Source organism: Glycine soja, chromosome 3 (assembly GCF_004193775.1).
Source record: "Glycine soja cultivar W05 chromosome 3, ASM419377v2, whole genome shotgun sequence".
In the NCBI taxonomy this organism is placed as follows: Eukaryota; Viridiplantae; Streptophyta; class Magnoliopsida; order Fabales; family Fabaceae; genus Glycine; species Glycine soja.
Window position 1 is genome coordinate 31,284,151 of NC_041004.1, and position 27,821 is coordinate 31,311,971.

Here is a 27,821-nt window from a genome sequence, read left to right on the forward strand (position 1 = left end):
TTATTACCATACTCTTGCCACATAAAGATGCCTCTATTATTCTTTGATCATGGATTCTTAACAGCAGTTGTTGTCTTATGCCTGTCATTAAGTGGTTATTTTGCTTCAAAATATGATTATCATCTCTGCAGTTGGAATTATCTATTTCCCCTTGGAATTATCTCTGCAATTGGAACTTATAACACTGTCATGGACAACAATGATGTGTATAGCTTTTGGTTTGTGCTTATTTTTTGTGTTTACTTTTGTAGTCAAGACGGGGAAGCAACATTGTAGATGATTGGGATGAAAGGCATCACATAGTTAAAGAACTGAAGGCCATGTTGATGCAGAGGAAGGAAGTTTCTACAATAAAGAGGGACAAGACCTTATCCCAAGCCTTTTCCCAACAGGTTTTGATCCTCTTTAAGTGTTTACTGATTTCCTGAAATTGAATTCATTTCCTTGACTTGGTTTTGTCAATTAATTTTGAAGTGTATTTTTATTGATTCTTAAAATGGAATTAATTTCCTTGACTTGGTGTGGTAATTGATTGTCAAATGTGAAGTGTTTAATTGATCTTTGAAATTGAATTAATTTCCTTGACTTGGTTTGGTTAATTGATTGTGATGCATAATAGATTTGGAGGAATGGTAGGACATCATCAATTGGAAATGAAGATGAGTTGGAAGAGAGACCAAAATGGCTACATCGGTGGATGGCCACAAAGCCATAGGAGAATAGAGGAAGGGCTTCAACTGATCAAAGAGACCCCATTAAGACTGTGGAAATTGACACATCTCAGCCTTATTCATATCTAGGAACCAATTACAAAAGATCACATCCAAATTATAAATAGAATCCAACATGCACATAAATTCGATCTAACCATGATTTTTTTTGGGCCATGATAAACAGGTTGATAAAGATGCACCAGTAGAAATTATGGAGTGGCTAAAGAAGAAGCAATGCTCTTTGAGCTGGAGTCGCTAAAGAAGAGGAGGGGATGTTGTTGTTGTTGAGGTGTGGGAATTTGTTGGAGGATTGGTGTGAGGAGTGTGTAGACTATCGAGTGTTTAGTAGAATCTATGATGGGGATACAAAATTAGGTCAGGGGGTGAGAAAGAGGTTAGGATAGGGAATTCAATGCTTATTAAAGATAACATCTTTGGCCACAAATTATGCCCTAAGTCATGAACTTGTACCTCTGTGATGTTGAATATCCCAAGAAACTACATGTCTTTAGAGTAATAGGACCGTTTCTTAGGGTTATAAAGTTTGAGGAAAGGAAAACAAGCACAACTGAAAATTGAGAGATTTGAACACAACGTTCAATTGAACAATATAGTATAGGCATTATTAAAATCTAAAGCAGCGCTAGGAAACAATTTATGATCCTAAAATTTAAAGGGCAAGCCTGTTTATATGCTTGTGTTTGTGCTCAGCTAAGCCATTCTGGTGGTGTCACTGATTTGTGGGAGGGTGAGTCTAAATGATTCCTTAATCACCCAGTAAGGGCCTTAGAAAAAAGTCTGAACTCTAACCCTCATTTTTCTGGATATGCAATGGTGGGGAGACAAGAAGGGTTAAAAATTTTCTCTGTGAACATTAAAAGTGAAGATAAGCATGAGAAGATTTTATAGGTGCAAGTCACCACAAGTCACTGATAACAAATTCAACAGGTTTACAATAAAAGGAATGTATTTTTTACCTTTACCGAAACAAGAACAAAACTCATTTAACTTTATTACAAATTTTAACTACTAGCCTAAGGCATTATAGTTCGGGTACGTGACTCTACAATGTCAAGTAGAGTGTGGGCTAGGAGCTAGAGATGCTACTGACTTAAAAAAAAATCCTAGAACACAGATTCTGGACACAAAACAAAATTAAATAAAACAAGCCCTTGTCAATGCTAGACTAGAAAACAATACATTACCAAAGGCAAAGTTATGATGAAGAATAATCTAGTATGACCAATTTCTTATAAGATGCAAACTAATAAATAATCTTAACCAGTATGATGAAGAATACAATTAGTGCAGTGGGCTATTTTTTGGGATATGAGTCATGTTATTTTTTATATAGATTGTAAGGGGGTAATGGATACAATTAGTGACCCTACAGCTCATTTTTCCGAGCTTGGGTCTATTGTTTCTAAGTGCAGATCCCTACAATTAGCCAAGTTCAATGCGTACAAACTACACAATTCTTGACAGACTAAGCTGAAGTAGGAACCAAGAAAGTGCTTCACTAATCAACTTCATTCAAAGAAGTTGAAAGACAAAAGGTAAGATGTCGAACCTCAATGTTCAACAAGAAAGAAAACAAATATGTTTTTAGGCAACTTCACTATTTTGCATATGCTTGTTTATGTGTCTTTTAACTAAGAATTTGCTTTTACAGTTTTTAGGGAACTTCACTATTCTGCTATTTCATTATGATGGCCGAACTACTGAATGGGATGAGTTTGAATGGTCAAAGCAGGCTATTCATATGAGTGTTCGCAAACAAACCAAATGGTAAGGAGCTAATCTATTCATTATTTTTTAGAGGATAAATTTCCGTTGTAGTTTTTGCAATTAATAGTGTTTAGTGCTTACCTAATTTCAATTATGTTAAAACATTGACAATTTTAGTTTTTCCCTCTTAGGTGGTATGCCAAGCGGTTTTTGCATCCTGACATTGTGGCACCATATGACTATATATTAATATGGGATCAAAGAAAATGGGTGTTTGAGGTGTTATGAATGCTATGAAGGACCAAGAGCAACAGACATCACAATTGCAATTCTCACCAACAAAATCATCAGTAGAGCAAAGCATACAAACCATAGATATGAATCACAGGCCAAAGAGGGTAGCAAACAAACCTCAGTATCTGCAAGATTACGTCTAGCAAGTCCAGCCAAGAGAATGATGACGTGGCAAGAGGATATTGGCTCTACTACATCATCTATCTGCTATTTTGTAATTCTGTTAGAATCAAAATCTTTTTTGTTATGCCATGTATGCAAAATCAATAAGAAACAATTAGCACTAAAGTCTATATAAGTAAATCATGTAAACAGAATTGGTAGACTAAATAATACTCATCTTTTCCTTATGTTTGCTATTGGGAGAATCCTACCTCTCGAATCTAGGAATATTCTGGCCAATTTCCTTGGCCATAACATGAGCATTTTAATGCAGAAGAGTGAGTATTGGATATGAGAGGGATGTTTTTTTAAAATATTTAATTTAATTTCTAATCAAATTTTCATATGCCTCTCTTATTTCAAGTGCAGGTACATAAAACTTGTGAGGAAGCATGGCTTGGAGATTTCACAGCCTAGCTTTTAGAATTTGTTTTGAAGCATGGGGATGATTGGGAGCTTGTTGCTCAAACTGTTCAAACCAAGACCAAACTTGATTGTATCTCAAAACTCATTGAGTTGGCCTTTGGGGAGCTCATGTTGGGCCCTACTCATAAAAATGTTAACATTAACAGTGCCTATGGCATCATAAACAATGCCAAACAAGTTCAATCATCTTCATCTGACAACCAATAAATTTCAAAGACAAAGGACCAGACTCCTGCGCTTACAAATGAAAATGAGCAGAACGGACCTTAGGTACACTGCAGTCAATTGCAGTTACCTTTGTCATGGAGCACAAACCATTTGTTTCGACCATTGGCTGGGACATGAACCTTCTTGCTGCAGCCTATGTTGTAATCCACTTTCTCTCTATTTGTCTATCCATCTACGATCTATCTGATAAATTATTATATTGATGAGGAGTCAAGATTATAGACATGTGCTAGTCTCGGATTATACAATAATTTTATTCTATTTTTCTATGTATTTTTTGTTGAACCATATCATATGAGAATCTAAATGGACGTAAACTTTGGTGAACTAGGGAATAATATCACCAGGTATCACCTACTATGTTTAAGGGATTGTCATGCAGAAAAAGGCATGTTTTCGTTACTGCTTGCAGCCCTTTGATGATGATTATCGTAGCCATCATGGGTGCCTTCATCCTTGCAGAAAAAATATATCTTGGAGGGTAAGTACTCAATACTCATATTCACTCCCAATGAATATATCATGTTTTTAGGCACAAAGAAAGAAGCTTATAAGTTTTAATTGACTCACTCTTGTATAATAAACTAAAAGTTTGGTGTTTCTTACATAAAAGTTGAAACATCACAATCTTAAAAAGCTCAAACTTTGAAACAGTAGTAAACAACAATTATTGATGTGGATTTATATTCATGTGATTTCAGGGTCATTGGAGCTATTCTAATAGTAATGGGACTCTACTCGGTTCTATGGGGAAAGCACAAGGAGAACAAAGAGAAAGAGGCAGAGATAACCATTGAGTTATTGAAGTGTTGTTCAGAAAATGGGATGACGTTGGAGACTGTGGTAGAAGATGCTGAAACAAACAACGACATTGACATGCAAAAGGGTGAAGCCTCAAGAGAGTTAAGGGTAGCCATTGTTGTTCCAAAAGTTTAAAGTGGTTAAGATTAGAAAGGAAAAGGATGAATAATAATAGAGGCTGCAATGAAAAAAGGAGTCTTTAATTGAGAGCAGAGAAATTGAAAACAAGCTAGACATACAGTCTAATCATTCATATAGATAATGAGAATCAAAAACAAGTTAGACACACAGTCTAATCATTCATGAAATTATTTTATAATTTTAGCATTAGATGCTGCTTCTTTACCATCTTAATTAATTTGAGCTAAAACTTATCTAATCCTATAAGACACGAGTTTCCTGATACATGGTTCACAGAATATTAAAAGAATGACAAAGTAAAGTAAGGACACGGCAACGCAAAACTTGAATATTACATGTGAATGTTTGAAAGAAAGCAATCAGAGCATTATCTATATTCTATGTCATGTTACAATTGTATGCAAATTTATTATACATGAACAAAAGGGATTTGTTTCAGTTAAGTTTTAAATCCTAGTTAATTTCCCAAGGTTAACCAAACATACAGAGTAGTGGTAGAGCCTAACAAAGATGGAGGGGAGCCACGAAATAAAGTGTATAATTTTCAGTCTTTCCAAAAGAGACCAAAAAGGACATAATCAAAGATTATAAAAAAAAAATGTCTCATAATAAATAACATGTATCAAACTTTGATATTAACCAAGCCAATTGATATAAAACTTTGTTATTATAATTTAAATAGTGCAAGTACTGGCCCACTTGTTGGTTGGCACAAATGCTAATAATCATCACACCGACAAAGAAAATGGTATACATACTTTCTATGGACAAACTTGACAAAGGAAAAAAAAAACTAACTGAAGGTATATGTATATACTTACTGCGCTCCATTGATAACTACTGCATCAGAGAAAAGATCCAAACCATAAAGAAGCTAATATATGGTCTTAAGATTTCAAGATAAAAGAATGCCTCAATTTGTGTAGCTTCAGCTTCAAATTGCTTTCGTCTACAAAGAGGCAAAAATTATCCACCCAAGACAAAGGTGTTTCTTCAATTTTCATGATATATTTTCACTGACACCTACTTAGTATATTCATACTCTACTGTTTAGCCATGATATATTTTCTGTAATAAGTCTAATAAATAAGGTATGCTCTGTACCTATTTCTAAAAAATACAGACTTGAAAATAATAACAGTAACTTCCCCCAACCCATGAAACAATCTGTATTACATCTTTCATCCTACAACACTTGCCATGGCATTTCTCATATTTAGATCCAGCAATCTGTTACTCCTTCCTATATCAATGTGAATTTGTATCAGTCCATCCTTCCATCCAAAAAGTGACAATCAGTAACAAGTAAAAGAAGCTTAAAGGATTAAACCTCAATCAGTATCACTAATTACTAAAGTGTTGAACACCTTCTCATTTCAATTTCATTCCCAATACCATAAACTTCAAGCAAAAATAGTAATAAAAAGTCATAGAATGCAATGTCGAACACTCACTGTTACAAAATACAAAACTTCCGAACAAACTAATTAATTCAAATTCTAATACTTCAAAATTTCAAAAACACATTGTGACCTTACTGCCTCTTAGTATATTCAGTAGATCAGTTAGACTTATTTATTAGACTACAGAGCATACCTTACTATTTATTGTAACCTAGTTAAAACTGTCAAAGAGGCATTTGAAGAGTGTGAACTAGTGCGTATAAACTGTCAAAGACTAAATAAAAGGGACTATCGAAAGATTAGAGCAAAACTAAGGGTATAATCAATTTTTCATCCAATGTTGAAGATCATGTGGACTCAGATTTTTTTTCTATTATTTTGGGGTTTTTTATGTTAATTAATGAAGATACTATCTTAAAAACTTTCTTTCATATCTATTCTTTTGACCGTAGGATCTTGTTCCATGCACATTGCTTTCGTTTGAATATGAGCACATACTTATGTGGAGAGGGCCAAATTGGAAGTCATCTATACCAGATCTAGGAGATGATCGCAAGGAATCCCATAAAAATTACCAACCACTGCCATCAGAGGCCCTAGAATTCTCAGCACTAGGACTACAGATGAACCCAGTAGAGCATGAAAGCAATTTATTACATGACACTAGAATTTCCTCTATTTCAAGTGAAGGTTGAGGTGTCATATCCCAATGAAAATATCCATCAATTTATGTATAGGGTTACTGAAGTTCCTTCACCTACTTATAAAAAAATTATTAAGTCCGCATGTTTTTCTGTTGTCATCTCCACTTTGTACAAATCGCACTAGTAGTTGCCAAAAGTTTTGGTTTGCTAGGCCTTTCCCCTAACCACTGCAACCTTGATGACCTTGCCCTGCCCTCAGTGACACGCCTAACAATTTTCCTTCTTTGTTGGATTTGGAAGATACTAATTGTGACCTTGGTATAAAAAAGACAGAATAGTGATAATTCATATTTATTTATTAGATTATGTTTAATTCAGTAGATCAGTTAGACTTATTTATTAGACTATAGAGCATACCTTAGTTCCTTAAAGAACAACTCATCATAAGGTTCTATGAAATAACTTTCTACTTGCATTTGAGAGCTAAAATCTGTGTATTGACATAAGATCCAATTCTAAAAAGGCTTCTAGTCCAAGACAAAACATAACTACTGGAGCCTGTAGGGGAGTGTAATGGCTTTTCACATACCAAGTGACACCACAACAACGGGGATTAGAGTTTTGGAGGGGAAATAGGTTTCCAGATGAACCTTTCTTTCTTTTTCTTGAATTAATCACTTAATGTGCACAGGAGTGAGACAACAAAGTCTTAGGTTAGGGTTAGGGTTATCAAAACCATTGTTCAAAACAAACATCCAATGCAAACTACATCTTGTTTTCTTATACCCCAAAACAAAACAATGGCACTCAGCAAACAAGAAAATGGTGCACCAATAACAATCATTGCAGCAAACAAAGCCAATAGGTTTAATCAATGAACTCACCAGCCCAAGAACCCACCAACTCAGGAACTCACGAACCCAACAACTCACCAACTCGTGAACCCACCAACTCATGAACCCACCAACCAGGAGCCAAGACTATGTAAAAAACTTGCAAAACAATGAACTCACCAACCCAAAGTTAACATTCTATAGGGATAAATGTTAAAGCAACATCAAGCTTTGCCCACGTACCTAAATCGCGCCAGTCACGAACGGGAACTTGTGGAGCCACGTACCTAAACAACGAACCTCAATGGTAGCTTGAGTGAGGAGGACACAATATCTGAGGGATGAGGAAGAAAAGGAGAAAGGGTTTTCGTACGAAACTGATCACGTGGGGGGAAAACACATTTTTGGCTTTTTAACTTATAAATTAGACAACATCGGTTTCTTAAACAAAACCGATGTTAACTCATAATGTTAACATCGATTTTTTAAAAAATCGATGTTAACATCACCTACTTAATTCAACTTATTTACCAAAATGCCACCGCGTTTTTCTTAACATCGGTTTTTCAAAAAATCGATGTTAACGTTGCGATGTTAAATCAATGTTTTGTAGTAATGGACAGGAAGGATACTCGTAAGGAAAGATTGAACAGATTGCAAGTTTCCAGAGAAAGACTCGTCAACATGCTTTACTGTGAGTGTGTTCATTTTCCTTGTTTGTTCATTTAATTATTTATTTTTCTGCTTTCAGATTGTTTATAAACTTGATTAACAATCCCAAAATTCTTTGTTGCACTACTAAAAATAGGGTTTCTACATCAGTTATTAAGGACTTTCAACATCGATTAGTTGAGAGTACCGACATTGAAAGTAATATCGTTAACATTGGTTTTACAAAACTGATGTTAACATAAAATTTCAACATTGGTTATTTAAATAACCGATTTTATATAGTAAGAATTATAAAACAAAGTTATATATCTTTATATTAGCATCAGTTTTTATCAAAATCGATATTAATATATGCAAACAACATTGATTTTTAGTAAAAACCGATCGATTTTTACTAAAACCCAATGTTGTTTTCTGATAACAGACATTGGTTTTTGGTAAGAACCAATGTTGTTTTATTACCAGCAACATCGGTTTTTGAAAAAATCGATGTTGTTGATGAAGTTAAACATCAGTTTTTAAAAAATCGATATTGTTTTTTAGGATTTTTGTTAATATGCTGACTATTTTTTCTATAACCCCAAAATTAACTTGCAAATTTAAAAGCAGAACCACAACATATAATTTTCATTTCGTTTTGAAACAATTCTTACTAGAAATTCCATCAAAAATTTATTATTTACTATGAATTAAAAGAATATTTAATGTTTAGGAGACACGAATTGTAAAAAATGTAAAGTAACTAAACTACAATTCCAAAATTGTAGTAAATAATAAATTTTTATGTTTTCATATTGTTTATAAACTTGATTAACAATCCCAAAATTCTTTGTTGCACTACTAAAAATAGGGTTTCAACATCGGTTATTAAGGACTTTTAACATCGGTTAGTTGAGAGTACCGACATTGAAAGTAATATCGTTAACATCGATTTTTCAAAACTGATGTTAACATAAAATTACGATGTTATATAGTAAGAATTATAAAAAAAAAAAGTTATATATCTTCATATTAGCATCGGTTTTTATCAAAATTGATATTAATATATGCAAACAACATTGATTTTAAGTAAAAACCGATCGATTTTTACTAAAACCCAATGTTGTTTTCTGATAACAGACATTGGTTTTTGTTAAGAACCAATGTTGTTTTATAACCAGCAACATCGGTTTTTGAAAAAATCGATGTTGTTGATGAAGCTTAACATGGGTTTTTAAAAAACCGATATTATTTTTTAGGATTTTTTTTAATATGCTATCTATTTTTTTTTATAACCCCAAAATTAACTTGCAAATTTAAAAGCAGAACCACAACATATAATTTTCATTCCGTTTTGAAATAGTTTTTACTAGAAATTCCATAGAAAATTTATTATTTACTATGAATTAAAAGAATATTTAATGTTTAGGAGACATGAATTGTAAAAAATGTAAAGTAACTAAACTACAATTCCAAAATATTCTAAACACTAATTGTTTCATTTTTAACTTTCAAATAATAGGTTGCCCACTAGATGCAAAACGCCTTCAATCTCTCTGGTTCCAATGGTCTAGCATCATTGAAATACTGCATGATACAGTAAAGCATAAGTTAATAATATATAATACCAATCATAACAAAATGAAATATGTTTGAATTAAACAATTACCGTTTCTCAATTATTCTTGAAACTTCCTAAGATTATAGTTGGCATCCAGTGCATCATGTAATACCTACACTCAGTGCTTCCTTTTTGTCTATTACACTAAATACATTATGAAATTTATTTATTCAATGTTAAGTACAAATTAGACTACATAGTATTAAAATATAACTAGAAGCATTGTTTAAATGACTTCCTTTAACAACAATCCACCTAGCAGTAGCCTTGGACTTACTTTGTGAAGTATCATCAAGTCCTTTCAAAGCATTGTTCTATACAAACATGGATGGGTATTGTACAATTAAAATATTGATGTTCCCGACCAATGCTAATGCAAATGTATTGAAAAATAGAACTAACTTGTTAATTATTCCTTTAAGGTAGTTGTCTGGCCTATTATGCAATGAACAAAACCAGATGACAACATTTTCTTTAGGCAAAATGATTGCCATCTGCCAATGTGCACTGCAGTGCAAAACAATACAAGTTATTAGAATATTATACATTATTTAAATCCATTTGTTCAGTTTAAATTACCCATTCAAGTAGGCTCTTAGGTACACATCTCTCTTTGAATTCTGCATCCAATTCTTAATGTAACTTTCTGATTCAAATTAGGATTGTCCAGATCTCTGTATGGACTATGGCTCAAGGAATCCATACACATCGACATTCCCCACTCACATACTTGTCTCAGTCATATGTCTATTGTTGTTAAAATAAAGTAAATTATGTATGAATTTAAAACAATAATTTAGGTAATAAACAATAATGTAAACTGACTTACAGAATCCACAACTGTATAACAGAGATGCTGAGACATTGACCACCGTGTGTTATTTTAGACAGATCTTCATGCTTTATGTACAAGGGGAAGTTGTCATTAAACACCCCAAACACGGTAGCATCCCACATAACCTGCAACAACTTAAGAAAAAGTTTTGGAATGGTCAATGTCATCATAAATAGGGAATCATCGACATCATGATCCGGCCTATTTGCAGGTTTCGCCAGTCCCACAGCTCCCTATTTATCCAACACAGGTAATTGAACACTTTAATTGAAAATAAAAATTTAATGACACTGAAATACCTGTTCTGATAAACGCTTGACAAGATGTGTAGGCCAAGCAACAAAGGTATTAAGTGTCTACCCCACTAACTGAACCTCTTCAGTGGGTACAGGAATGAGAGCATTTACATCTCTAACTTCCTCAACACCAACCTTGACTTGATCATGGTGTAAAGGGATGTTGTGAATGGTTGTCGACCCCTCATAAAGTCTTCCTAGGGCAACTAGGCGGGGAGGATTTTCTTCAACGTACAACCCGCATTTCTCTTAGTCACCCGCGTCTAGATCATTCCCTGAGGGATCAACACAACTCTCCTTTGTGCTGACACGAGTAGCTAAATGACCAACCTCAGGCTCAGGAGGCAGTGCAAGTTTTTGTGATTGCATCTGCAATTGAAATTGGGACTACATCTGGCTGAAGGACAACATTAGTTGTCGAGTCACTTTTTCTGCGATCAACTCCTCCAGTTGGTCCTTGATTTTTTGCATCAGCTACTTCAGGTCTTTGATGCGGAAGGTCCTTGGAGCTGGTCAAAAGTATTGTTTGATCGTGACACCGGCTCCAGCAGCACGCACATGACCATGGTGTTCTGGTTGCCCAATGGCAGCAGTCAGTACATCCTAACGTCCATGGACAACAAAGGAACACATTTATAATTTACTCAATCAAAAAATAAACATAAATAATTGCAATTCACAATTGAAAGTGACTTACAATCTTGTCAACAATTTCCTTAGCTACCTTAGAAGTCATTTGCCCAGTTTTATTGGTGCGGGTCATCTTCCACTTTACGTGTCGTCTGATGGGAGATGGAGGATCAATGACAGTGTTAGTGCTTCCAAATTTAGTAGCTTCCTCTAGTTGTTTCTTTTTCTTCTCCTTCATCAACTTGTTTTCTAGAAATTCATAACCCCCATGAAACAACACGTGAGGGGCACTATTTTGTTTTTGGATGGCCTGTGCCTTTTTTTGCACATCCTGTAAAAACTAAAGATTATCAAAAGTTATCATTACTCATGATAATAAGTAAATTTAAAGTTTAAAACAATGAAAACCACAAAGTTACCTCCCACGAAGGGTCTCTGCGGCTCTAACAAAATTGGGCCCACTTCTCCTTGCTAATGTCATACTTTTCGCATACAATGTCATCGACACTGTCCTTGTCGGCTGCAAGTGCCCATTTCGACATCAAATCAGACTTAAACTATCTTCACTGCTCCTTGACAGTCTGAAGTATTTTCTTTTTTGTTATCAGATCAGATGCTTCAGGGATATTAAATTCAACCTGAAAATGAAAATTACATTTTATTATTACTAAATTACGATTTTATTATTAATCAACAAACAAACAACATTTAACTAAAATACTTGAATATCCTCTCATATCAAATCCTTTTGAGCAGCATGGACTTGTTTCCAATTCTCGTATGTGACATCCACCTTATCACGAGCGACGATCCCCAAATATGTTCTTAACTTCTTTCTGTGGGGACCGTCAGCTTTCTTGATCATAGGATCCACATGGACCAGGGGTTTCTCTACCCCAACTGGTCTAGTCGCCAATGATCTTAGGCATGTGGCTTTTCTTATCCGCTTCAAGGTAGACGGCGAATATGATGTTGCGTCAGTAAGAGGAGGAAAGCTGGGTGGTGTAGCCATTTGCCTATAAAGAAAAAAAACATTAATTTTCAACATTATCACAAAACTCAATAACTTATGTAATTGAATGGACTGAAATGAAGCTCATAATAAAAAAAATACATTAGACGATGTTAATTAATTATCCTTCATCATGATCATTATGATTAGCATGAACTGTTGGAAAATAAAAAAAATGAAGGAAAATAAATACAAAGAAGATGCACAGTCTTGAATTAAATAACAAAATAACAATAGCAAAATAAATTTAATTGACAACACATGAATAATGCATTATAACATACACTAAGCACTAGGAAAAAAAATAAATTAGGGGAAGAAAGATATAGTCTGGGTTGAAGCGCTTAAACGCTATCCTTAAAGAGAAAACACCCCCAATGCACGGGTAAAAAATTCTGATTGCGCTCCTCTCCCAAGATACGACAACCCGTTGGTTCCGATCGTGTGCAGCGAAAGGATCCCCAAACCTTATGAACACCAATGCTTTTACTCTCAAGAAATAAATTATTTTATAAGAAAAAAAATAGAAAATTTTGGGAGAAAGGGATAAGACTGTAGCTCTGTCATGATTTTAGAAATGAGGAAAGAGAATATATAGGCACAGGTCACCTTAAGCAACAAACAAAATATGGCCGTTGGAAATATGACCGTTGGAAACTAACCTACAGTTGTCAAAACAAATCTAACAAACTAGTTGACTCATTAAAACAAAATCTTAAGAAAATCTAAAATAAATATTTTATTTTATAACATGGAATTAATATATATTTATAAATTTTAAATTAAAACACAATGTAGAAGCAAAGCTTCATGGTGAATCAAAGGTGATTCAAAGGTGTTTTGATGATAACAATGATGATAACAAAAGATGATGACAAAGGTGATGACAAAAAGCTCAAAGTTCAATCAAAGAACAACTCAAGTGAATCAAAGATCAATCAAAGAATAACTCAAGAGTTCAAGATAAGAATCAAGAAAAATTCAAGACTCAAGAAGAAAGTTTAGAGTCAAGAATCAAGATTCAAGGTTCAAGATCTCAAGAATCAAGAACAAGATTCAAGACTCAAGACTCAAGATTCAAGAATCAAGAGAGGGCTTAATCAAGATTGTTGGATCGAGTGGCCTCAGAATAATTAAGAAGGAGGGGTTGAATTAATTATTCCTAAACCTTTACTAATTAAAAATTTCTTCTTCTAATGCTTTTACTAAATTGTTAAGAAAATGAGGAGTAGAAGAGAAACTTAACATAAAGTAAAAGCGGGAATTAAATGCACAGCAGAAAGTAAAACAGTAGGGAAGAAGGAAACAAACACACAAGAGTTTTTATACTGGTTCGGCAACAACCCGTGCCTACATCCAGTCCCCAAGCGACCTGCGGTCCTTGAGATTTCTTTCAACCTTGTAAAAATCCTTTTACAAGCAAAGATCCACAAGGGATGTACCCTTCCTTGTTCTCTTTGAACCTAGTGGATGTACCCTCCACTAGAACTGATCCACAAGAGATGTACCCTCTCTTGTTCTCAGTCAAACCCAAGTAGATGTACCCTCTACTTGTACCACAAAGGATGTACCCTCCAATCTGTTGAGACAAAGATCTCAGGCGGTTAAACCTTTGATACTTTGTGAATGGGGATACAAAAGAATTCTCAGGCGGTTAGTCCTTTGAACACTTTTGTATTAGGGAAAGGGAAGAATCAAAAGAATTCTCAGACTGTGTCGTTTTGAATTCCTTGACAAGGGAGAAGGGAGACACAAAAGAATTCAGGCGGTTTGTCCTTTGTTCTTTTGGAAAAGGGAGAAGAGAGACACAAAAAGAATTCAGGCGGTTAGTCCTTGGCGAATTCTTTTTGGCATAGGGAGAGGAGAATGAAAAGATGAATAGCACAAGTTTTCATTTGAAAACTTGTTCTATTCATCTTTTCATTCTCTTCTCCCTTTGCAAAAAAGAATTCGCCAAGGACTAACCGCCTGAATTCTTTTTATGTCTCTCTTCTCCCTTTTCCAAAAGAACAAAGGGCTAACCGCCTTAATTCTTTTGTGTCTCCCTTCTCCCTTGTCAAAGAATTCAATAAGACACAGTCTGAGAATTCTTTTGATTCTTCCCTTTCCCTAATACAAAAGTGTTCAAAGGACTAACCGCCTGAGAATTTTTTTGTATCACCGTTCACAAAGTATCAAGGGTTAACAGCCTGAGATCTTTGTCTCAACACATTGGAGGGTACATCCTTTCTGGTACAAGTAGAGGGTACATCTACTTGGGTTTGACTGAGAACAAGAGATGGTACATCTCTTGTGGATCAGTTCTAGTAGAGGGTACATCCACTAGGTTCAAAGAGAACAAGGGAGGGCACATCCCTTGTGGATCTTTGCTTGTAAAAGGATTTTTACAAGGTTGAAAGAAATCAGTATAAAAACTCTTGTGTGTTTGTTTCCTTCTTCCCTACTCTTTTACTTTCCGTTGTGCATTTAATTTCCGCTTTTACTTTCTGTTAAGTTTCTCTTCTACTCCTCATTCTCTTAACAATTTAGTAAAAGCCTTAGAAGAGTAATTTTTTAATTAGTAAAGGTTTATGAATAATTAATTGAACCCCCCTTCTTAATCATTCTGAGGCCACTCGATCCAATACACAAATATTTACCAACATTCCCCCACATAATTTAAAATTTTAAAATATATTTTCTGAAAGATAATTTGTTTAAAAATATAAGAGAAAGAGCATGTGATATTGTATTTCGGTATAAGGAACCTTCCGGGTTTGAGCCTTATACCTAGTGTTTATGAACTTCCATCTGAGAAAAATGTAGTGACTTGATTGTCTTGAACTACATATTCTTTAACCGGACTGTAGTACACAACCCCTATAATATCGGTGTTCAATTAGGTTCTAATCAGTGGTAGCGCGTTACACAGCCTTGCGCTTGTATCTTGTTTCGTGAGTGTCCCTTAGAGATTAGCCCATATCTCACAGTGGCGGCCCCACCACCACACTCACTAGGTGAATCCTCAAAGAGTGAGTTGTGACCCCCACCCCTACAATAATTGTCATCAGACTCATTAAGAGGTATTTTTTAAACCAAAAATACACATATATAAATACCTCAACCTTAATATAGCCACAATTTATAATACACCTCGTCATAGAAATGAGAAACGGAACAACTCCGCCAAATTTCATTTTGGTGTACTTTAGTCAACAAACAATTTCGTTGTTACCCGTTGAACTCCATTCATGGGATCACCAATCACACGGAGATGGGTGTCCATTGTTGTAACTAAATAATGGGCTTTAATCTCATTCCCCTCGACAACTCAAATACTTGTTGACATGTCAACCTTTTTGTAAGCGGATCCGCAATATTATTTTTTGACCTGACAAAGTCAAGAGAAATGACATCATGAGAAATCAAATTTCTTATAGACTTATGTCTCACTCTTAAGTGTCTTCTTTTTTCATTAAAATTTTGCTTGTCACTTTAGATATAGCAATTTGACTATCACAATACATTGGAATTGGAGGTATACGCTTATTTAACAATGACAAATCACATAATACATTTTTAAGAAATTCAGCCTCACTAGTAGCAGTATTTAAAGCAATAATTTTTGTTTTCATGTGAAATAATAATTTGTCTAGTAGATTTTCATGATACTGCACAACCAGCTAAAGCAAAAACATAACCACTTGTCAATTTTATTTCATCAAAATCAGAACTTCAAGTTTGTATCATTAAATCTCTCAATTACTTTCCAATCTACCAACTGCATATGCAATATCAGACAAGCCTAGAGAAGTTTGTCAAATGTAATAAAGAACCGATACTTTGAGAATATTTATGTGAAGAAAATCCTTTACTCAAATTTTTCTTTAACTTGATGGATGAGTCATAAGGAGTAGAAACATGTTTCACATCAAAATAATTAAACTTCTTTAATATATAGCTTTTCAACATAATAAGATTGGGTAAAAAATCATACCATCATTTTTCTCTATAAGCTTAATACCCAAAATCACATCTACACAACCAAGGTCTTTCATATCAAAATTTTTAGACAAGAAAAACTTCACATCATTTATGAAATTCATTTACTACCAAATATCAATATGTTATCTAGATACAAACATAAAATGACACGTTCGTTATTATTAAACTATTTCACATACACACATTTATCACTATCATTAATTTGAAAATCATACAAAAGAATAACTTAATCAAACTTTTGTGTCAATGCTTTGGAGCTTGTTTCAAACCATACAAAGATTTAACAATTTATTTTTCAAGAAAAAATATTTTCAAAGAAAGTCACATCTCTAGACTCCATAATGGTACCATTAGAAATTTCAGATACTTCTGAATTAATAACTAAGAATCTATAAGTAGTATTATGTAAAAAATATCCAACAAAATATAATTAATATTTTTTTTCAATTTTCCTTTTCTTATTAATAGGGATATTAACCTTTACTAGACCCCCACACTTTAAGATATTTCAGATTTGGTTCTCTTTTTCTCCATAGCTCATAAAGATTTTTCTTTTGTTTATAAGGTACTCTTTTAAGAATACGACATGCAAAATATAAAGTTTCACCAAAGTGTTTATTTTATTATTTTTGTGTGTTATATTTTCACAGGCTTATCTTTTATCAATGAGTTATAAATAAAGAGACAATCAGTCAACATGTAACAACAAAATACTTGCAGTAGTAATAATAACGTTAAACAATAAAAATTAAAAACCAAACAACAAATGTCCTGATTTTAAAGACTTGTGTTCACAGGATCATTTGACCAAGTAAAAGATAGTTTTCTAATATATAAGAATGAAATTATAAGTATGCTTTTAGTTTTTCACATAAACTAATTCTAAAAGCATTCTCTCTTCAAAACCATCATTAATGAAGAAAATATATTTTAAATTTCAAATTATAAGAAAATATTTTTCAAGAATCTCTCACTAATGTAAAATTTAAGGAAATGAAATAATATAATAAAACATTTTTAATAAAGCATAATACATTGTGTCTTCATCCACTAATTTTTCAGACTTACTAAAAGGGGAGTCAATCATATTCATGACAGATATTTTGGTAAAATAAAATGCTACTGCAGAAAAGACTATGCAAGAAGAAAGTGATAACTAATTTTTCTCTCTAAGACTGTTGGAAAATAAAACAAAAATGAAGGAAAATAAATACGAAGAAGATGCACAGTCTTGAATTAAATAACAAAATAACAGTAGCAAAATAAATTTAATTGACAACACATGAATAATGCATTATAACATACACTAAGCACAAGGAAAAAAATAAATTAGGGGAAGAAAGATATAGCCTGGGTTGAAGCGCGTAAACACTATCCTTAGAGAGAAAACGCCCCCACTGCACGAGTAAAAAATTCTGATTGCGCTCCTCTCCCAAGATACGACAACTCGTTGGTTCCGATCGTGTGCAGCGAAAGGATCCCCAAACCTTATGAACACCAATGCTTTTACTCTCAAGAAATAAATTATTTTATAAGAAAAAAAATAGAAAATTTTGGGAGAAAGGGATGAGACTGGAGCTCTGTCATGTTTTTGGAAAGGAGGAAAGAGAATATATAGGCACAGGTCACCTTAAGCAACAAACAAAATATGACCATTGGAAATATGACCGTTGAAAACTAACCTACAGTTGTCAAAACAAATCTAACAAACTAGTTGACTCATTAAAACAAAATCTAACTTCTTTCTATGGGGACCGTCGGCTTTCTTGATCGTAGGATCCACATGGACCAGGGGTCTCTCTACCCCAACTGGTCTAGTCGCCAATGATCTTAGGCGTGTGGCTTTTCTTATCCGCTTCAAGGTAGACGATGAATATGATGTTGCGTCAGTAGGAGGAGGAAAGCTGGGTGGTGTAGCCATTTGCCTATAAAGAAAAAAACATTAATTTTCAACATTATCACAAAACTCAATAACTTATGTAATTGAATGGACTGAAATGAAGCGCATAATTAAAAAAATACATTAGACGATGTTAATTAATTCTCCTTCGTCATGATCATTACGATTAGCATGAACATCGTCAGCTTCTTCTTCTCCAACGACGTTAAGCAACATTTGTGTGGACAAAGGACTAACATAAGTATCAAAGTATGAATCATCATCTTCAACATTAGCACCAATTGTTTTTCCGTATAGAATCACTGACCACCTTTCATCACAAGGGTCTTGAACATAAAATACTTGTTTAGCTTGTTCTACCATGATGAAAGGGTCATTCTGGTAAGCGAGTTTCTTTAGATCTACCAACGTAAATCCTACATCAATCATCATTCCCAAAAACATTAGAATAAAACTTCTTCACCTACATCAATAATCAACCATATTGCTAACATGTGACATACAAAAGTTGATTGACAAACTTACTAACAATTCAAGAAACAAACTAGTGTGAAGTTGGGTTGGAGTGGGAGCAAGGAAGTCAAGGCTCAACAGAAAACCAAGCAAGTGAAGACACCCCAAAGATGCTAGAAACAGTGAAATCAACAACTTTGATCACAAACTCAAAATTAACAATTAAAAGAACTAACAAATAGATAGTAATATCTAATGGTTTCAACCATCCAACGATTATTATTACGCTAAATTTTATTGATATGCATGTGAAACACAACGCAAATTAAAAAATGAAATGAAAGTATGAGTCTTTATGTTTCAAAATGACTTGTAATTCAATTGAATTTATATATTGAATTTGTGGGAGAGAATTTGAGTTTGATTATTATAAAGTATACTTTTGAAAATAGAAGATTAACTTTAAGTATACCTGTCTCTTCCTATGATATTTTTAACTAAAAGTCAATTAATTTAGTCGAGTTATCCTTGTAGAATTCATTTATGCAATCATACCTAGTTATATTATGCAAATTTCCTTAATCCATTTTGAGTATGTGTGATGCCCTAGTAGGATTTTTGTATGGGGACATGAGAGTTATAGTCAGAAAATTCATATGGTCTCATGGAATACCACTTACAACCTAAACCATACAGTATTTTTGGTATTCGTAGAGCACTGGGTATGCATAGTCATTTTTAGACTTGTAAAACCATGTTGAAGCAAGCCTCTACAGACATACATAGAGTTTGCTAACTAGAACCTTAACAGCCCCTTTAGACTTTACAGGGTATGAATAGTCATTTTTAGACAAACCTCTACAGACATACATAGAGTCTTAGGCAAAACTCTACAGGGTATGAATAGTCATTTTTAGACTGTGTAAAACCTCAATACTAAAGGGGCTATAAGGTGTAAATTGTATAATAGATGAGTTGTATTTCCATGGGTACTGCATATATAGGCCTGACATTTCCAAAATAAATTCATGTATCCCCACTTCTCTCTCTCACATCTTTATTGTTTTGTGGTTAAGACTTAAGAGGCATGCCAAAGAATAGATATGATCCTAATCTAAGCCAATCTTTGAACTTTGTTCATTTTACATCTCTTAGTAAACAGCTATGGTGCTCATTTTCTTTATTAGTGACACATTATTTAATTATTTTTCTAGTCTAAATAAAATACAAAAGCAACATTCAAATTTTAATTAAGGCATTTTTTTCATTTTTAAAGCAGGACCTGGTGCTGTAAATTTTATCATAGATCATGCAAAAGTAGATTGTGTGTTCGTCCAAGAAAAGAAGTTTAAAGAGGTGAAGAAGAAGGAAATTTTTTTAAAAAAAAAAATAATAAATATTCCGCTTCAGAAAATTTTATAAATCTGAGATTCAGAGCTGCAGTTCATAGGTTCTTACTTAGTTTCTATACCATTTGCAGCTTTTAAATCCTGAATGTAAATCCCCAAAGCGACTGAAAGGTACATTTAATTAGGTGTTTCAATTTCAATGTTTATGTGCTCGAGCTAACAGAACAATTAAATGAATTAAACTAAAATTGATTATGGTTACAACCATGGTGTGCTTCACTACATTAATAGAGGAAGAGAAAGCTAAAGCCACAACAATTGGAATTAAGCCATATTCGTGGCATGAATTCTTGCACTTGGTTAGTACTTAGTACGTAGGGAATTGGTCATTCAATGCATAAATCATCCATCTATGCTTAGCACTGAATGAAATTGCTATCTTGTATAACTGCTTGGTTGCTTTCTTTAGTTGCTTGCACATTTTTTGTTTTTATTATGCAATTGTAGAATTTGGTTTGTTTTGTGAAGGTTGGATGCTTGCTCTTTCTAAAAAGTTTTTCACACGGGATAAATGAGTTACTTTTTTTTCTTTTGTAAAGGTGTTGTGTTATCCATATGAACCTCTTTAATTGAATCATATGCCTTGTATTTTAGTTTGAACACCCATTTGCAACCTACGCAGTGCTTGCCATCAGGCAAAGGAACTAAAAACCAAGTGTTATTATCCTCTAATCTACTAAATATAGTGTTTTAGGTATACAACTTACAAACTAGATGGATGTTAGATTTTTCCACTTTATGCTTTACTTATCCTAACTAATAATTGATGCACACCCATCACCAACTATTAATCCTATCATTGGAACAAAGATTGATGAATTTCTAGCCACTGCTTGTTACCATCATGCCACTCAAGGCCAGAATTGATTGAGCAGACAATAAAGACTTGTGAAAAATCAAATCATTCTAAAAAGTTCACATTTATCTTTGCTTAAAATGATGTGAGTGCGGATTTCAAGTGAGCACAAAACAGCCCAACACAGAGGAAACACGAAAATAGAAAAACAAAGGAAACACGCGATACATCACCCTATACAGTTGCAACATTTTACATGCATGAAGACAGAGGAAACACGCAATACAGAGGAACCATGAACACAGAGGAAACACAAAAATAGCAAAATAGCCCAACAACAAAAAGTGAGCTAAAAGAGGAACCACGAAGACATGAAGCTTACCTCAACACCAACAGTGACAATGGTAGCGAGACTGGCAGTAAGAACAAAGAGTCGCAAAAGGAACACGTACGCAGAGGCACGACACTCAAAGTTGCGATGAAGACGATGACATGGACGACACCAATGCTGCAGTAGAGACGTGAGTGAATTAGGGTGTAGAGTCAATAATATTTTAAAAAATTGAGTTCATTAACATCGGGTTTTTTGGAAAACCCGATGTTAACAGAGTGTTGTTTACATTAACATTGGTTTTCTTAAAAAAAATTGATGTTAACTTATAATTTACCAACATAGGTTTGTTCAAAAAACTTATGTTAAGGAAGTGATGTTAACATTAACATCGGTTTTCTTAAAAAATCGAAAAACCGATGTTAACTTATCATTTTCCAACATCGGATTTTCGAAAAATGGACGTTATCGAAGTGATGTTAACATCGGTTTTTTAAAAACCGATGTTACCCTATTGTGTTAACATCGGTTATTTGAAAAACCGATGTTAAGAAAGTCACGTTATTTACCATTATGCCACCGTGTTTTTGTTAACATCAATTTTATCAAATACCGATGTTAACTTATCGATGTTAAATCTACATTTTGTAGTAGTGTTGGGACAACCGAGAATTTTTTATGTTTCTTTTAATGTCACATGCTTTATGACTTGCTATTTTTTTAAACGCCTTTTTCATGGTTGTCACTGAATTGCTACACAACGACCTTTCCATGAACCACAACCAATGACACGAAGTTCTCTGCTCGAACAACGTGGTAGTTGATTAATAATTATGGTTATTAAATTGTAGCTATAGACTTATAAGCACATTATGAAATAATTATGCAATTTCTCTGGTTAAAAAAACTAGTCAATTTCTTATAGAATGTGTGTATCTTATCTTATTCCAGTTTGTTAATTCAGTTTTTCTTTTGATTTTGGATACCATGTAACCTAACTCAGTCATATAAATTAGATATTTTTTTCTTCCAAATCATGTTAGATGTTAGTTTATATATTAGTTTTTTCTAGTTTTTATGTTGGCTAGCAACCGCTGAAACTGGGAGGTAATGAATGTGCTGGAAAATTTTTAGTTGCCATTCAAATAGCCACGATATTGCCGCTATAAGTATTTAACTTTTGCTGACAATAAAACAAGCTTTTACCAGCACTTATCGCAAATGTCAGTATTATCTTTACCAACCCCAGGTACACTGGTTGAAACTAAATAGCCAGTAAATATATTAGTGGTTATTTTCCCTGCCAGAAGGCAAAAGAATTGCCATTAAAAACCGTACTTTTTGTGTAGTGGGAACATGAAGAGGAAAGAAATTGGTTGAGATTTAAGGAAAGGAAGAGAAATTTTATTGCTGAACGAATTGGTTGAAGAAAGAAATTGTTATAATGGTTGGAAATAGAGGACACTAACTTTTGGTCAAATATTTATGTTGGAGGATTAAATTTGAAAAACATATTTACCATATTATTTCACATCACAACAGGTGTACTTACTAAAATCTGGAGTTGTCCTACATTAGGATGAACGTGGCTAAGGTAGGCTCCATAATCTCGCATGTCAGACTAAGAATATCTTTTGTTAAGAGGACAAGAGGGGGGACATGCCAAACAAAGGACTCTGATGCTCAAGTACATGAGTTAGGTAAGAACTGATTGATGAAAAGGGTGAGATAGAACCTGGTACTTATAGAGTGGAGTGGGAGCTACGGGTCTTTGTTTGTAAGGGCTATTACAGTGGTGTAACAACCCTTGCAGATAATTACTAGCTTGTAGGTAATAGCTAGTAGATAATTGTAGCTTATAGATAATTGAATACCTGCCACATGATAAGGAGGTTGCAACTTATTCAAATAATGAAGTGGTTAGAGATAACCTATCGATTTGGGAGCCCGGCTACTAAGGGTGAGACATCCGTGCTCCTATGCCAGGGATGACGCATGTATTGGATTGCCGTGTAGGATGACATGTGTAACTTGTGGACCCTAGACAGTACTTGTATTGTCCAGGACCCACAAAATACACGTGACATCCTACATGGCACTCTAAGACACGTGTCCACCCTGCTACAAGAGTGCAGACGCTCGACCCTTAGCAGGCAGGCTCCCCAATTAGCAGGTTATCTCTAACCTATTGATATTCAAATATATTTGAATATCTTTATCTATTGGCAGGTAATTAATTATCTACAAAGTCACACATTATCTATAAGGTACGATTATCTTCTAATTTTTATCTATAAGCTACAGTTTATCTTTAGCATTATCTACAAGCTCTTGGCTATTATCTACAAGTCGGGAATTATCTACAAAGGCTATAACAGCCCTTACCAAAAAGGACCCGCAATTACACTCCACTCCTATAAATATCAGGTTCCATCAAACCCTCTACACACATTCGCTCATACTCGAGCTTACGAATACTTGCTATCACACTCATATACTTGCTTATTTCTACTAACTCATATTCTTACTTGAGCGTCAAAGTCCTTTATTTTGCAGGTCCCTTCTCCTGTCCTCTCAACAAGGGCTACCCTCAAAGTTGACATGCGAAGTCCTAGAGCCCACTTTGGCCATGTCCACCCTGACATGTCATAGCTCCAGATTTTCATAAGAACAATACTTAAGGCCCCCAAGCTCTAAGCCAGCTTGTGGGCAAAAGAGATTGTCTGATGTCGAGGGTAGAAGCCTTGACAAGTGGGAGGGTTGCAAGTTCATTGTGCCCCCAAGCATGGACAAGTGTCATCCGGTGTCTAGAGTGGTAACTTCCACAAATGCAACAGTTGCAGGTCTGTCAAGCCCCCCAGCCTGGACAGGTGTTGTTTGGGTTGCTGCTGTATAGTTGTCCAAGGAGGACATTGATGCAATCCTACCCCCAAGGGCATTGGATAGAAGACTTCAAAAAGATTGGGCCAGAGATGCAAGAGAAGACCCTAGGGTTCTCATGAGCCTTAGGGTAGATTTCGGACCCATGGGCTAAATATGAGCCCACTTATCTTTGTACATATTAGATTAAGGTTTTATTATTTTTGGGCCTTGTATTTAGGGCTTCATAGTGTAGGGAGGGTACCCTAGTAATGTAGGATTTTTTAACCCTTGTATTTTAGTTCACATAGACTAGTTTTTGTATAGGGTAATTTTATAATTTCACATACATTAAATAATATTATATCTGTATATTTATAATTAGGAATATGATTGTAAACGTGTTGAAATCATAGAATTCAACCATTAGTATTAGAAGTTTATAATACTACCAATTTTTGGTGGATTGAATTGTATTACTTAACTCCTCAAATACCGATAACGCCTCATATCAAAATTGGCTATTGGTTCAAAAGGTTATCGTGTATGTATTCATTCTTACCTTTTATGGATTCATGTCTCTTTACTTTAATGCATCATGCTAAACCCTTTACTTTTTCCAATCCCCATTTCTTCTTGAAACTTTTACTTTTCCAATCTCTATTTCTGTTTACTATTGAAATTACTATCGAAGTATAATATTTATCGAAATTCACTTTTTAATCTAAAACACTATCATAAAATATACTTACAAATTATCTTACAAACCGTTATATGATACCACTATAATTATCTATGGATATCTTTATCGAAATTATTATTATTATATGTATTAAGTATTAAACAATTCTTTGATAAGTTAAAAACTATGAACTTGCTTGTTTGATTGAAAAGAACTTACAATCGAGAATGAATTTTATGTCTCATCTTTAAACATTTATTTGTTAATAGAATCATTCAGTGAAAATTACTCAGTTTGTTATAAAAATATATTCCTTTTGAGGAGTAAGTGTGATTTTCATGATTAGCAGTTATATATGATGATTTGGGACAGGTTTGAGCATATACGGGAAAAATAAAAGGTTTTGGGAGAGAGAGAAGGGAAAATGAATTTGAGAGAAAGAGAAAACATAAAGGTATATCGTCAATCTGAAAACTAACCTAATATATTTGTATCTATAGTTAGGGTACTATCAGCTTATTATTTACTTTATTTTTTATTTTAATTATTTTATAAGCATGAACTCTATTTTATTTCCTATCAAATGAATAAATAAAATGTCTTTTTTTAATTTCCTTCAAACCGTTATTTTAATTAATAAAGTTACTTCTTCTTATTTATTTAATCATAAAAACCTCATAATTTTTATAAAACTCTATTCATTTTTAAATATAAAATAATTTTTAATTTATTTTACAAAAAATAGGGTGTTACATCAGAGATTGAAGAGGGATGCAATATTGGAGATGCAGCAAAAGAGCGGAATTAGACCTTGAGTCTTTGAAAGAATAACTAAAGGTACACCCCTAGTTTCAAAAAGAAAATATATTGTCCAGGGTCCACAAAATTGATGTGGTTCTTACGAATTGTCAATCCATATGAAACTTACGGATTGTCAATCTGTATAACTTATATGGATTATCAATTTGTATAACCTAAAAATATTTTAAAAAATTGAAAAAACAAATATTTTTATTGTTTTTTTATAAATTTTGTTATATATTTTATAATATGTTTAATTAATCATTTGCTCCCTATAATTTGATAATTTGTATCTTTTAGTCCCTATACTTTAAAAGTGATATTTATAGTCCTTATAATTTATATTTTAATTCTCTTTCAATCCTTTTTAGTTTAAAATTGATTTTTTAGCCCTTATAATTTTTATTTTAATTATCTTTTAGTCCTTATAGTTTGAAAAAGGTCTTTTTAATCCTATACTTTATATTTTGATTCCCTTTTAGTCATATTAATCAAAATATGATTAATATTATAAATTAAAATTAACTATAAAAATAGTAGCAAGTAATCTGTAACTAATTTATCACAAGATAATTTGAAATAAAAAAAATTGACAATTTATAAGTAAGTTGTAGCTAATTATTTTACATATTTTTTTGTAGCAAAGACTAAAAGGTAATAAAAAAAAAAAGAATTGATATTTTTTTCTATAGCAAGGACTGGATGAGTAATTAAACCTTTATAATATTTGTGTATACATTATTACGTTAACTACTTTATGCAAGTAAAAATAATAATAATAAAATTGTGTCATATATTAGTTTATGCAAGTCTAAATTTTAACATATATGCTTATCAATTTCAATGTATTATATTATTAAATGCAGTAAAAAATAATAAAATTATGTGATAGTGTATGTTAAAAAAACATATTTATTGATATATCGACATAGTTATGTAGTGTAGAAGACATAAAAAAAATTAACATGGAAGTTTTTTAAAATAAATAGATTTATTTATTAATAATTAGAATCATGTATGTTGTCATTAGGGGTCATTAGTTTGTCATTGAATTTTTTTTAATGTTTTGTTAAGATGGACAAAGATCAGCGGATATATGACATCATAATATCTGAAGAAGTTAATATGAATGAAGAAAATGGATAGGAACCTGATGTGTTTGAAAATATTGATTGTCCTAATGTCTTCAATACTTCTCAGGTATTGATATGATTTTGTATTTTGTTAAAGTAAGTAAATGAATGTCCCTTGAATACTAAACATTATCCCTTTTATAGGTGTTTGCTACCCGTGATGATGTTTTGCATTGGGCTCACTTTGTTGCGTATGATATTGGTTTTGTGGTGATGATTATGAGGTCAGACACAGATACTAGAAATAGAGGAAGGACCTCATGTTTTAATTGGTTGTGAAAGGAGTGGGAAATATAGGGCATACAGGAAAGATTTAGTACGAATGGTTACTAGCAGTAAAAAATGTAGGTGTCCCTTTAAGCTGCGAGTGAAGCCAGTGTTAGGAGGTGAAAGTTGGATGGTGAAGTTAATATGTGAGAGTCATAATCATGCATTGGCTAAGTCATTAGTTGGACATCCATATGCAGGTCGACTGACTAAGGATGAGAAGATTATTATTGGTGATATAACAAAGTCAATGGTCAAACCAAAACATATTCTTCTAACATTGAAGGAGTACAATGTCAACATTTCTACAACAATGAAGCAAGTATGTAATGCAAGATATGCATAGCGTTCTTCTATAAGAGGCAGTAATACTGAAATGTAACAACTAATGTTGAACGGGATCAGTATATTCATTAGCATAGACTGAAGGATGAAGATGTTGTACGTGATATATTTTTGGAGTCATCCTGATGCATTGAAATTAACCAAAGCATGCAATTTGGTATTTCTCATAGATAGTACCTACAAAACAAATAGATACAGACTTTCGTTACTTGACATTGTTGGTGTGACATCAATTGAGATGACATTTTTAGCTACATTTGCCTATTTGGAGGGAGAACGTCTAAAAAAATGTTGTTTGGGCTCTGGAATGGTTTCAAGGTATTTTTCTAAGACGTGATCCAATCCCTAGAGTTATTATTACCAATAGAGATTTAGGATTGATGAATGCAATGAAAATTGTTTTACCTGAGTCAACCAATTTGTTGTGTCGGTTTCATATTGAT

General features: G+C 33.4%; 1 protein-coding gene and 1 pseudogene across 1 annotated transcript; one reads left to right on the top strand and one right to left on the bottom strand.

Annotated features, from left to right (window-relative positions):
- Positions 1-10,271, bottom strand: part of LOC114405471 — a 32,330-nt pseudogene extending 22,059 nt beyond the window's left edge.
- LOC114405470 (WAT1-related protein At5g07050-like) lies at positions 3,889-4,562 on the top strand. The gene is made up of 2 exons (XM_028367988.1): positions 3,889-4,032; positions 4,253-4,562. Exons 1-2 carry the CDS (start codon positions 3,911-3,913, stop codon positions 4,485-4,487), a joined length of 357 nt encoding a protein of 118 aa, XP_028223789.1. The 5' UTR covers positions 3,889-3,910; the 3' UTR covers positions 4,488-4,562.
- Positions 10,272-27,821: the final 17,550 nt, after the last annotated feature.

What these genes read in the sequence shown, in the direction of transcription:
- LOC114405470 (XM_028367988.1), top strand. Translation starts at nt 3,911, where the DNA reads ATGTTTAAGGGATTGTCATGCAGAAAAAGGCATGTTTTCGTTACTGCT. An exon ending in GAAAAAATATATCTTGGAGG is followed by an intron (nt 4,033 to 4,252) that starts GTAAGTACTCAA and finishes ATGTGATTTCAG; the next exon opens with GGTCATTGGAGCTATTCTAA.